General features: G+C 41.6%; 1 protein-coding gene across 5 annotated transcripts in view; it reads left to right on the top strand.

Annotated features, from left to right (window-relative positions):
• Positions 1-7,893, top strand: part of LOC142501570 (excitatory amino acid transporter 1-like) — a 68,874-nt gene extending 60,981 nt beyond the window's left edge. For all 5 annotated transcript variants that reach the window (XM_075611614.1, XM_075611611.1, XM_075611612.1 and 2 more), the window contains 3 exons: positions 1,023-1,217; positions 2,635-2,769; positions 5,027-7,893. In XM_075611614.1, the coding sequence (XP_075467729.1) occupies positions 1,023-1,217; positions 2,635-2,769; positions 5,027-5,225 (529 nt within the window). In that variant the 3' untranslated portion in view covers positions 5,226-7,893. The remainder of the gene's footprint in view (positions 1-1,022; positions 1,218-2,634; positions 2,770-5,026) is intronic.
• The last annotated feature ends 6,108 nt before the right edge of the window (positions 7,894-14,001 follow it).

Below are 14,001 nucleotides of genomic sequence, written 5' to 3'. Positions count from 1 at the left end.
AAATATTAGCAATAGGGATCTTAATTTTCCAGCATCTAAATATTTAACTTTATATCGTGTTGGCAAAGTGGAGGATTTAAAATTCTTTGCTATATAGTTAGTGCATATATTTCTATACGGTAGCAATCACTTAAAAATGTTTGCTACACACAACACAAAATCTTTTAATATAATTAATATTCACCCATATAAATGTTGGCATAGGAGGGGACCATCTTTATGTAGACTTTTATTTAGATCGTTCAAGTAATTCTTGTGAAGTATACATTCTCCTGCTCGTGGAACTTGTTCTGTTGATGGGCCGCTATATACTGCACTCTAAGGCCGCACTTATAGTCCTGGCTATGGCGATGGAGCGTTTCGTCTAAACTAGTTTATTTAATCCGTCACGTGCGCCGATGGTAGGCGCGACTACGATGGCGTCACCGAAATTCCTGAAATCAATGAAAATTGATTTTTTTTTCGGCGACCGTCGCATGATGTCAGCGGACACGTGAGCGGTTCAGCCAATGATGGCGAACCGCTCCCCTCCACGCCCCACAGTTGCCGTCTCTTGCCTCCTACATTATAGGCAAACAAATATTTGTTTGTTGAACTAAATAAATACTTATATATATATCATATATTTGATTAATTGGAAATGTGCTTGTTTTTGATTCTGTATGTGGATTTGTGGAATGGAAGGTATTGTGGAATGGATTTGTGCATTGGGGTGTGCAGCACACAGCCATCTGTATTATATGAAGTCTCAATAACATTCTTATGTATTGAAATGAATGGTGCCCCTCGTAGATTCGCTATTATTGTCAGGGTGTGTTGCAGCTCAACAGATCAGTGTTTTTGTTCTATTGTATGGTTACCTAACTCATGGGGGAGTCTGTTCACTCAGTGAAAGGTTTATTGGAGGGCAGTCTCACTAATTGGAGGGCAGTCTCACTAATTGGAGGGCAGTCTCACTAATTGGAGGGCAGTCTCATTAATTGGAGGGCAGTCTCACTGTCGCTATCTTGCCTCCTTTTCAGCTCTGCTACTCTCCCCATCACCTTCAAGTGTTTAGAGGAGAACAACGGTGTGGACAAGCGCATCACCAGATTTGTGCTGCCAGTGGGAGCCACCATTAACATGGACGGAACGGCACTGTATGAGGCCCTAGCCGCCATCTTTATCGCACAAGTCAACAACTACGAGCTGAACTTTGGTCAGATCATCACTATTAGGTGAATGGGTGTCTCTTCCTGTCACTTGTCACGTGATGAATGGGTCTGCAGTGGATGTCATTGTATCACCCTGCAATGGAAGAGACAGAGTTCATGGGATAATACTGTTTCCTTTTGTCTTCGCCATTTTATTTTAGGGCTCAACAAGAAACTTTATATAATGATTATGAAATTACTAGGAATAATAGTAAACACACACACATTTTATATATATATATATATATATATATACATATACACACACACACACGTGTGTGTGTATATACATTATCCTTATTATGAAAATGCATTATCCTTTGTCGAGTGCCCAATGGCAACCAGGGTGCACATGTGTCTTGCAATAGTGCGGATTACGTATGTATGTATGTATGTATGTGTGTAAAATATATGTGTGTGTGTTTGTGTGTGTGTGTGTGTATGTATATGTATATACAGTGGTTGACAAATCACCCAAAAATCTACTCGCCGAACCAAAAAATCTACTCGCCACCTAGTCCCGCCCCCAATCCCACCCTGCTTGGTGTTGGCCATAAGGAGGTCGCCACGGGGTCAAATCCAGTCGCCACGGGCCTGTATTTTAATGGATTTGTCGAACACTGTGTATATATATATATATACAGTGTTCGACAAACCTATACATTTGCACGCCCCGGGCGAGTGGATTTAACATTGTGGCGAGCTCCTATTGGCCCAAGCAGCACACGTGAGGTACTAGGTGGCGAGTAGATATTTTTTGTTCGACGAGTAGATTTTTTGGTGATTTGTCGACACATATATATATGTGTGTGTATATATATATATATATATATATATATATATATATACACACACACACAGCCCAACCCCCTTATAACGCTGTGTTTGGGGTCCAAAGAATCACATCGCGTTATAAGTGGAGCGCGTTAGAAATAATGTACAATTGTATGCATTGTACAATAAAGTATTTAAGATACCAATAATCGCGTTGTAAAGTATTCATAAATACGAAAATTGGGAGCCACGCTTGCATCGCGTTATAAGCGGATTCGCGTTCTAACAGATTGCGTTATAACGGGTTGAGCTGTATATATCTGCGTTATAACGGGTTGAGCTGTATATATCTACATCGGGGGGCGGGGGAAAGAGGTGTGTGCCACATAGCAAAAATCTGTGTTGACGTTTATTATCATATAAAGGTGTGAAAGTAGCACACTCACAAGTGTAGCAAGATCATGCGCATATTACGTATATGTTGTTCACTTTATAATATTATTATTATTGGGTATTTCTTAGCCAGCGCTATTTGTGTGTGTTATATTCTACTTCTCCCGTCTTTTCTCATAGCACAGTCACCCCAGGCTTTGTACTGAAATACTTAATTACATAATGAGTTTTCCCACCTTTCCAAATACTCAATCCCACTCTGTTTCCTTCGCAGTGTCACGGCAACTGCCGCCAGCATAGGAGCAGCGGGTATCCCTCAGGCTGGTCTGGTTACTATGATGATCGTCCTGACGTCAGTGGGACTCCCCACGGAGGACATATCGCTCATTATAGCGGTGGATTGGTTCCTGTGAGTGTCACACAATAGGGTCCCCTCTATATATAGGCAGTTATCTCGTTATTGAAATGATCCCTTTGGGTGACTAACCCCTTAACCAATTAACAGTCACTATTATAGGGTCACATTGGTCTTAAATGGGACTGACCCTTTAGCCCATTGAACATGTGACTGTCATTGGGTAACTTTGGTCCTACTTGGGATTGACCATCTAATCCATTAAACATGTCGCTGTTATTCAGTCACACACGTGGGACTGACCCTTTAACCCATTAAACAAGTCACTCATTAGTTCATTGTGGTCCTTAGTGGGACTGACCCTTTAACCCATTCAGTACCTAATAGTCTTACCACCTCTGTGGCCACACCTCCTCAATGACATAGCAAATACACTCACACAATCACACAATCACACAATCGTTGCATCATTTCCGTGATGTCAACTGAATGGGCGGGTCATGATTTGCAATATACGGCCCAAAAAGGCATGATGTAGAAGGTGCGTCAGAAGGACCTCCAGGGTTTCACTAATGTGAAAGTAAAGCATACGTCCATAGGGCACTGAACAGGTTAACCCATTAAACACATCACAGTCAGGAGGTCATTTTGGCCGTATGTGGGAATGACTCTGGAGTGCTCAACTCCAGGCCTTCGATTTCCCCCCCCCCCAAACAGGTCAGGTTTTCAGGATATCCCTAGCACAGGTCACTCAATCAGTGGCTAAGTCAAAGTCCTGTGCTGAAGCAGGCTCTTTGTTTGAGCCACTGATTGAGCCACCTGTGCAGCCTTTGAGCGACCTACAGTATGTGCACACATTCAGCGACCTATGTGCAAGCAAAGTGAACTAATGACCGGGATATGTTTAACGGGTTCAGTACAGTTTATTTATTTTATTTTTTTTAACTTGGGCCGTTAATAAAAAAAATTTTAAATAATTGTTTTAAACATGTAAAATCTCCATGGTAAACAGAAGCTTTGGAGGGATTTTATATTGTGTATCTAAAGTCATGAAGCGGTTTGTCCTTCTTCAAAGCCCCAGGTAAATTGTTCATTTTCTTTTGTTCTTTCTTTGCAATGTAATTGTGGAGCAATCTTTAGTCAAGTAGATAACTTTGCTATGCAGTGTTCCCAGAGCAAAGCGAAACATCTTCATTTATACTTTCACATGATGCAACTATGTAAAACAGTTACTTTAAGGGTTACTTCCTCCTTCTAAGGCCTGGGACATGGTGCAGGGAGCGGCGCTGGGCAGTGCTGACATACTAAGGCCTGGGACATGGTGCAGGGAGCGGCGCTGGGCAGCACTGACATACTGAGGCCTGGGACATGGTGCAGGGAGCGGCGCTGGGCAGTGCTGACATACTAAGGCCTGGGACATGGTGCAGGGAGCGGCGCTGGGCAGCACTGACATACTGAGGCCTGGGACATGGTGCAGGGAGCAGCGCTGACGCTCATGCAGGAAATTTTTCTTGTCCCTGCATGAGCGTCAGCAAGCGCGCTTGTGTGCCGGGTGGGAGGCTTTCGGGAGGCGGGCCTGGAGGCGGAGCGGGAGCCGGGGCTAGCGCGCCACGTCACGGCGCCGACGTCACGGACTGCCATTGGCTTCTGGCAGTAACGTGACCGGCCCTGCGCTTCCCTCAGCGGGAAATCTAAAATTGGGTTGTCGGCTGAAATTCCACACGCCTCCGCACGCCTGCGGAAGCGCCGTCTAAAGCCGCGCTGAAAGGGATAATGTTTCCCATCAGCGCGCCTCAGCACAGTCTTTTTGACCATGTCCGATGCCTAAGGCATGGGTGCGCAAACTTCTTGAGCTGCGCCCCCATACCGGGGAGCCGCAGCGTTTGCGCCAAACCCAAACCCCCCCCCCCCGCCTCTACAAGGACTCGGCGTCAAATGACGCTGTGGGTCATGTGACGTCACGAGACCTCGTCGCATCATTTGACGTACGTTGCCATGGTGACGCATAACGTCATTTGATGCCACTTTGCCATGGCGACATGTCACCAAAGACCCGACTGACACCAGGTAAGGGAGTTACAGAGGCCTCATGCCTCTCCTCACAGTTAATTTAAATGCCGTTGGGAAGAGCGCAGGGCCCCTGTAACCGCTGCGCCCTTCCTCAAAATTCTCCCGCCCCCCAATTTGCGCACCGTTCTAAGGAGTTTATTAAACTAATAAGATGTTTAAAAAGTATATTTCATTTTTACCCATTCATCAAATTGAACCTGTGAACCTTTAGGTTAATAGGAGTTTCTTCCATGTCTCCCAGGGACCGTCTCCGAACGACAACCAATGTCCTTGGAGATTCCTTAGGGGCCGGCATCGTTGAGCACCTGTCCAGGCACGAACTGCAGAAGGAAGATGCCATGATGGGGAACTCTGTTCTAGAGGAGAGTGAGAAGACCTATCAGCTGATCTACCCCGAAAATGACATCCAGAAGCACCTCAATAATGAGACCTCCATGTGAAGAGTAACCCTCCTCCTCCTGCAGAGGGAGAAACACTTATCCTGACAGTGACTCCCCATCACCCCACATCATTGGGATCCACGCAATGGTTCACCTTATTGGATTATTATGGGGAAAGCCCCATTTAAAAAAACCATTGTTGGAGGCTGACCTGGAACACTCCACCGCACCCATTCTAGGAAGACCTGTGGGGTATTGGTGCAAAGAGGGGATAAGTATAATTTCTGAATAATTGAAGATCGGAAACATCTAATGTGGGGAAATGACCCCTCCCCCTTAACCCTTTGCTGCCAGATGTTAAATTATGGGTTAAACGGTTAGTAGCACCTATGGGAAGGGAGTGGTGGCTCTTGGGGAAAAAAGTTACAGAAATCCCATAAGGGATTCCCCTCTTATCACAGAAGAGGACTGTGCAGTTAATTCAGGTAATTTATTGTGCATCAGGGTCTCGGTGTTTTTAAAAGTGTAAGTCGCTCCTCTCCTACCTTCCCCTCTGTGGATTGTGGAAGAATGAAACATTCCAAATAGCAGTTTTAAGGGAGAGCATCACTATATATATGGCAGCTGCCTCAGCAAATCAAAATGTTTTTTATCATCAATACCACTTAGTTTTGCTGTTTGGTTAAAGACGTGCTACACCAAAATATTTGTTGATTCAGCATTGTTTTGGTTTTTTTAAATTTGTTTCTAAAGCATATTAAAGTCTAAAAAAGGTAACGCAGGAATGTCTCCATGTTACCACTTACGTTACATGAGGTTCCAGGTATCACAGACAATGTAATTTCCCAGAACCTTCATCTCTCCCCACATAACAGGAAGGTACAATGTAACGAAATGATGCAACAGCAGACATACTTCTAACACTCTAACATCACTGCATTCCGTCTCTACCTCACCTGCCTTATATTGTTATCTGGGATTTTACATGTAGTATTCAAATAATTGCAATGGATATACAAATTATAAACAATATCTATTTTATGGGCAGAGTAGGTGGACCAAAGGACCAACCGTTAATGCTGAGCAATCTCTTATCTGCTGTTAATATCCATGTCTGTGTTATATTTGGTTTAGGTTTTACATTGAACGTAGACCCTGATAAAGACAGAAGTTTTATTGTACGTAAGCGCTGACGTAGGACAGAAATGACGGGAGGACAGAAATGACGGAGGACAGAAATGACGGGAGGACAGAAATGACGGGAGGACAGAAATGACGGGAGGACAGAAATGACGGGAGGACAGAAATGACGGGAGGACAGAAATGACGGGAGGACAGAAATGACGGAGGACAGAAATGTCGGCATAATAAAATGTGAGTGATTTGTTTTAACTTCCATATCCAGAGGAAGATCCAATGATGGCCAATTACAATACAAGATATTGAGCAGTATTTCCCAGATAAATGTCCAGAACTTTGAATCAGCTGATTAAGTCCTGACCCACGACCAAAACATGAGTGTCATAGACTACAGTGGGCTTTAAACGTGCAGATAATGAAGCCTCAATTTACATACAGAAAGTTGGTCTTAATAAATTCAGACATTTCCAACATTCTGAGGCTGTCTGATGATTATTCCGTTTAAGGAAGAAATGTTGAAGCTTCAGTTTAAGGCAAAAACAAACATTTGAAATACTTTCAAACCACCTTGATGAAGGTTTAGTTTAAAGCGTTTTACAACTTCTTGTGTTTAGTTAAGGGTAGTAACATTAGCCACATAAAATGCAAATAGTTTGTACATTTCCTGCAAATTCCTGAAGAAGCCCCTTTGTACAGTAGGGCCGAAATGTTGGCATATAAGGTGGAGAGGTTTTTTTTCTCCCAGTACAATTCCTTCAGTGTTACCTGAAGCAAAGGTTGGAATGATTGCATTAAACGGCACTGTACATACCTCAACTCCCTCATATAATATACCTCAAACCCTTCTCCTGCATCATAAACAAACCAAAACTAGTATTTCTTTGCTTGAAATGTAGCACTAGAGCGGAGGGAATTGAGAAACCTTATCCCTTTCACTGCCAGAGCCCGTGAACTTACACCTCTTAAAGACAAGTAAATATACAACTTGGCAAATAACCCTATTGAAGGTTCAATTTAAGGCAGAAATGTTGGCTTACGTTCTTTACTTTTTTACATTTTTTCTGATAAACGGTCAATTTCTGCTGGAGACGCTGACAGTATAAAATATAGAGAAACTTCCAACTCTACATTTTTCCTGTTAATGGTTCAATTTACGGCAGAAACATTATCCTGGTAGAGTATACACATTGTTTAACTTTCTATATATTTGCCTGATGAAGATTTCATTTATAAATTCTATTCTAATATTTCCAGATTGTTCCAAATAAGGATTCAGTTGAAGACCGAAACATTTTCCTTATACAAAGTTAGCCAATTCATTATTTTTTATAGTTCCCTGGTAAAGATTCACTATAGGGCATCAATGCTTACAATGACACTCTATTCTATAATCTTTATACATCACCCTGAAGAAGGTTCAATTGAAGACCAGAAAAATTGGCCTAAGAAGAAAATTCTTCTGTGAATATAAATAATTTTCTCACATTGTACATTCTCTGGTGAAGATTCAAGTTGAGGCAGAAACATTACCTGACAACGCTTCAATTCAAGAGCAAAAAAAAACATTATTCTTATCAAATATAAAAAGGTGTCCCCGATAATTCAACTTAACATCGGTCCATCTGGTAGTTAGTAGATGGCATTTTTAAACCCTAAAAAATGTAAATAATCAGCTTTTAATGAAAATAGCACAAAATCTATGGATTCCGCCGCATTGTATGTTGTCTTGAAATAATATTGTGCAATCTTATTTAACATGAAATATTCTTTCTTGGTCTAATTAGGCGATTCTTAAGCCTCTCACTGCCAGAGGGGCCAGTAAATCATTGAAAAATAGCCTATAGATAACAATACAGGATTGAAAATTGAGAAATATATGTGTATATGTTTAAATCCATTTGTGAAGAATGTTTTTTTAGTAAATATTTAAAGTCTTGTAGTGTTTGAACTGTAAATTAGAATGATGCAAATCATAAAAAGAAATGTGCTGCCATGTATAGTGGTACTGGTATATCTAGTATAGTGGTACTGGTACTAGTATATCTCCAGACACCAAACACTCAGATGTGAAGTACTGTATTTAAAAGCCCATAGAGGCTTACAAATGATATGTATGATAAATACATATTTTTAGAAACGGTCTCTTCTTGCTCTTTTTTTTTTTTTACCCCACAGCCAGACTGGAGTCCCTGGAAAAATTCCGGTTTCAAATAGAATGTGGCAGCTAAAAGGTGCTACTAAATCCTGTGTGATGCAGCAGGGGTTAATGTTAAGAAATCTCACAATCAACTGGCAGGTGACGCTTCAGCAGGTAGTCAGTGTAATTAAGGGAGCCCTCCCATAATAAACCATGGCTAAATGGTCATACTCACCATCATTATATATGATTGCACATTCATTTTTAATGGGGTATTTCTGGACTTAAAATGCTGCTTTTTTGCTAGTGTGTATGTATGTATGTGTATGTATGTATATATATGTGTGTGTGTGTGTGTGTGTGTATATATATATATACATATATATATATATATATATATATATATATATATATATATATATATGTATGTATGTATGTATATATGTGTGTGTGTGTGTGTGATATATATATATATATTTTTATATATATATATATATATATATTACAGTATACCCATGCAGGGGGGCTAATATATCTTATTGCTGATCCGGTGAAATAAATAAGTGTTAAAAAAACATATTTGTTTTTGTATCTGTCAAATGTCCTTTTTATTTGATAAAAAATCAACCCGATATTAGTAACATTATACTTCCAGATACACTGAGAAACACCATGATATAATGTATTTTGTAATGTATTGTATTGTATAATATTATAAAATTATAAACTAATAAAATTTAAGTTACAAAAAAAAAAAAAATCAACCTTCGCCCCCCCCCCCCCCCCCACCCCTCCGCACAATGGTGGGTTGTGGGGAGGAGGTGGTATGGGCCTGGGTGGAGACGGGGTACATGGAGGTATGGGCCTGGAGGGAATTTAAGGGGGTAATGAGCATGGGGGGGGGTGAAGGGAGTTTAAGTAGGTAATAGGCATGGGTGGGGGAGGGTATCGTGGGGTAAAAGGGTCAAGACTTGGCTCTTTGAAATCGCCTTTCTGAACCCTGATTGATTCTTTGCTCCACCTTTTTGGAGTTTTTAAAAATTACATGGGAGCAGGGTTCACTCTGTGTCTGCACTATACAAGACATTGAGATAGACTTCTAACAATACTCCGTTTTAGCTGAGAAAAACGATGGTCTCGACATACTTCTCAAGCCCCCATGGGATTCTCCTCAATCTATAATAGTTTGATAATGTTGTGGCATGTAACTCGAGGCTTACCCTGTCCGAGGACTCGCTCCAACTCTCTCGGGGTGTCTAGGGCGTGTTCCTCAGACAGAAAGTCCCATAAGCAACTGAGACCAGCTGCACACAGTTAACAAAATACACAGATTCATATATATATATATGCATAGAAGTGTCAAAAGGAGTGCTAGTGGGCTTGGCTATTGTTAACTGTGTGCAGCTGGTCTCATTTGCATATGGGAGGGTAGTGGCCCCGCCCCCCCCCCAAGGTTTAAGCTTGCCCCACCCCACTTTCAAAAGTTGGCAGGTCAGTTTCATTTTGCCAGGTTACGACAGATCCAATGTGATCATTCTTCCTGTAATTATACAGGTAAATAAGAATTTTAACCCAGGTGAGTGTTAGGACCTGCTACGGTCATGCCTTGTAAGTGGCAGCAGGCTTAAGACGCTTTGGCCAAAGGGTTAAACTAAATGACCCTTTTTACAAGAGATATATAGGTATTGCACTGTGTAGTTTTGTCACATCGGAAGTAGCTTTGGGCATTTTTGTTTTTTGTTGTATAGATTTAGCCATGCCCACTAGCACTCCTTTTGATACTTATATGCATATATATATTTTGTGTGCAAATGGTTGTGGTTTATCAGAGCTTGTTGGGAATCTGTATATTATTCCGGAATACCCCACTTTGAACATTGCAGGTAAAATAGAGGTGATCCTGGCCCAAGCAATTAAAGGGAAGATTCTACAGTATCTTTCCTGTCTTTTACGTACTTCCAAAAATACATAAGGGACTGCGTATTCATCCCCATTGTAACGGGGACGGATTCCATATTTCAGCCGTTGGCAGTGGTTTTGGATAGGCTTTTAAGACCATTAGTCATAGATTCCCTCTCATATGTTGAGGATACTTTTGACTTCCTGCACAGACTACGATGGCTCCATGACATTGAGGAACATTACCTGCTTATTATCCTTGATGTAAACAGCCTCTATCTCAAATTGTAAGGGGATAGAGGCTGTGAAGGTGGCTTTGAATGCAAGAGGCATGTTTACATCGAGGGAAAGCATGTTCATTATAGACATGTTGGAAATAATATTAAGGGAGAACTCCTTTCTCTTTGGAGATGTGTTTTTTTTTTTATACAAAAGAGGTGACGGCCATGAGATTGAATGTTGCATCGACATACACCAACATATTCATGAATACATTCGAACACGATTTTGTGTATGTACATCATGAGTATGTGAGTGCGATACATTGATGATGTGTTTCTATTCTTGTTGGGTGGCATGGCCAGTCTGGGAGGGTTTGGTAATGATCTTAACCACTCCTTAGAGTCCATGGGTTTTACCATGACTTACAGCCACACAATTATTAATTACCTCGATAACAACATCTGGAAGAAGGACAGTAAACTGAAATTCGATATTTATACTAAGGAGACTGATAGGAATCATTTGTAACATCACAGTAGTTAGTTATCACCCCCCAGAGGCCATCAGGGGCCTCCCCTTTAGTCAACTCCAGAGAACAAAGCTCCTTATTAGTTCCCCAGATAAGATTCAGAATGGGTTGGATAATATGTAGCATAAATTCAGGTATTGGGGTTATCCCACTACCTTGTTACAAGAACAAAGAAAGAAGGTTGAATCTCTCTCTAGGGATTCTCTGTTGGGTCTGGAATAGCCTAGGACTGTTGCTAAGAGGGAATATTCTGTCCCTTTTATTTCTACTTATAAAAACTGCAGAGGCAAGATAAGAAACATTATACTGAGACACTGGCCACCTCTTCAGCACGATAGTGCAATACAGGCACACTTCAGGGCCCCTCCCCTCTTTTCATATAAGAGTGGTAGGAATATTAGAGACTGTGACAGGGTGGATTCCGTATCTGATTATGTATGGGAGACCTATGTTTAAAGGTTGAGCACAGTGCTGAGCAGGTTAAATCTTAGTCTGATCAAAAGTTCAGTGGAATCTGGGGCTCCAAAATATTCCTAGCAATAAGAGACCGTTGAGACTAGAACAACTTCTTATAGAATTGGAAAAGATCAGGCCCATAAATGTGTATGTATAGTATATATATTCGGGGGTGTCCAGTATAGTAACAAAATAGGATAACACCTACCTGGCCCAACTCATATCAGGGCGTGCAGCATCCAGGGAGATGCATGGCATAAAGTATTCCCATATATCCTTAAGATTCTGACTTCTAAACACTCCCCTAGACACCCATATGTCTTCTCCAGCAAGGCAAATGACTATTACTGCACCAAGTCAATATACCTTATGATTTTTTTACTTCCGGGCCTGGTCGATGTCCTCCGGTGTGCTGTCCGTTGGTATGGATGAACAAAAATGAAGAAGTTGCGACGCACCATCAAAAATAAAGGACGGTAGCTTGGATACAAAAATAGCTTTAATAGATCATAGGCATGTAGACCAACATGGTTCGTGCTTATGGTGCTTTCCCAAGGTCCCTTGAGAAACATGTCAGCCTGTCAGTCTGAGAGCAGGCTGACTTGACTTGATGCCTGCTCATCTGGCTCGTTAGTGTCTTAAAAAGTATGTACAGTATCTCTCAGTGCTCTGGGTTCCTGTCTGAACCAGAGAGACCCGTGCTGAAGCTCTGGAGGGAGAGAAGACTGTACCAAAGGTCTGTTTATATTGGAACTATTGCTCTTGTATTTCCTACCCTTTCTAGGAAAAGGGAACATCCCTTACCAAGGATATGTTTTTGTTAACTGTTTATAAACTGAAGATAACCTCTGTTTTGTTCCACATTTTTTTGAGGCTACATAAAAAGCCTATATTCAGACAAACTCAAGTGTTGTTGCATTGTCCCTACAACAGAGACGGATTGGTCAGAGCAGATATGGGGGGGACAGAACCATCAACAGTCCCATCCGACTACTCCCAGAGAAGGAAACTTTAGATACAGCAGCTGCTCTCCGTGTGGCAGCCTCCAAGAAGGAGTTCATTTTACTCATCCAAAGACCGGGAGAAAAGTTGATATCAGACAACATTACAATGGTAATTGTACGTGGTGTACCTGATTAAGTGCCCTTGTGGCCTTGGTTACGTGGGGGAGGCCATACAGTTTGTAAAAGATAGAATTAGACAACACAAGGCAGCGATTTGCAGGGGGGATGTGGAGGCTCCAATGGCCCATCACTTCGGGAGAGCAGAACACAACGTGAGCCAGCTCCAATTTCAAGTGAGAGATCAAGTAATGAAATTGCGGAGGGAGGGGGTGGGGTGACAGGCTAGATTCACTGGCCCTATATTATGCATGGGAAACGTATGTGTAGCTCTGGGGCCCAGCTGTGATCTGGTTAGTCCCAGCTGGTGAGCAGGCTGGGCTTATTAAGCAGATGGTGAACAAACAAACGAAAGATTCCTCCTTGAATGCACTCAGATCGGCTAGTAAGGTGATATGGTTGATATAATTAAAAAAGCTTTTAATCACATATGAAAGTTGAAACATATTTGTATAGAGGGGCATGGTGTAAACAGTCCAGGACCAGCCCCTGTTAGCAAACCAATAGAATCTTCCTCAGTTATAGGAAGATAGTAACAATACTCCACCTTAATGTGGGCTAACTCGCTTAGAAAATCCCCTATGTATAACTCCAGACTAGGAGGCCCATCCCGCCTATGGAAATCCTATTATCAATAAATCAATAGACCTGGGAAGATGCAGGCTAATGATGCTAAATCTGGAGGGGTGATTAACTAAAAGCCGACTGGTCAGATAGTATAGATCTGTGTGATGTCACTAGACCACTTAGAGGGTGGGTATACAATAACTCCAGAACAGAAGTCAGCAAAAAAGAAAAAAAAATTAAAAATAAATATACCACATAAAGTGAATACATAACCACACATAGAATAGTGTATGAATATACAAATAGTAATAAAATGCGTAGCTAGATGGTGTTAAAGTTAAAGTACCCCTCCCCTTCTTCCCATTCCTGGATTTATTAGCTTATTAAGCAGATCCCAGCTGTCCCATTAGTGGGCTTTAAGAGCCCTGAACTTCCACTTGTTCCTGTCTGAAACAGGGAGATATACATGCTGGGTCTCCGAGGTGAAAGAAGCCTTTCACACAGGTCTATGATACTGTGGACATTTGTTGTTGCTACAGTACAGTATTTCTGTGACTCGTGGGCTGGGGTACCCCTTTCTGTAAAAGGTCAAAGCCCTGCTCAGGACTTCTGTTTGTTGAATTTGTATGTGCTGAAGATAAGCTCTTTGTGTTTGTTCCGCCTTTTCTTTGATGCTGAATAAAAAGCCTTTATTCAAACTGTGGAAGTGTGGACATAAAGCCTTTTTATTCAGCATCAAAGAAAAGGCGGAACAAACACAAAGAG

The sequence above is a fragment of the Ascaphus truei genome, chromosome 8 (assembly GCF_040206685.1).
Source record: "Ascaphus truei isolate aAscTru1 chromosome 8, aAscTru1.hap1, whole genome shotgun sequence".
NCBI classification, from domain to species: domain Eukaryota; kingdom Metazoa; phylum Chordata; class Amphibia; order Anura; family Ascaphidae; genus Ascaphus; species Ascaphus truei.
The sequence above is the reverse complement of the archived record's forward strand: the minus strand, read 5'-3'. Positions and strand labels throughout refer to the sequence as shown.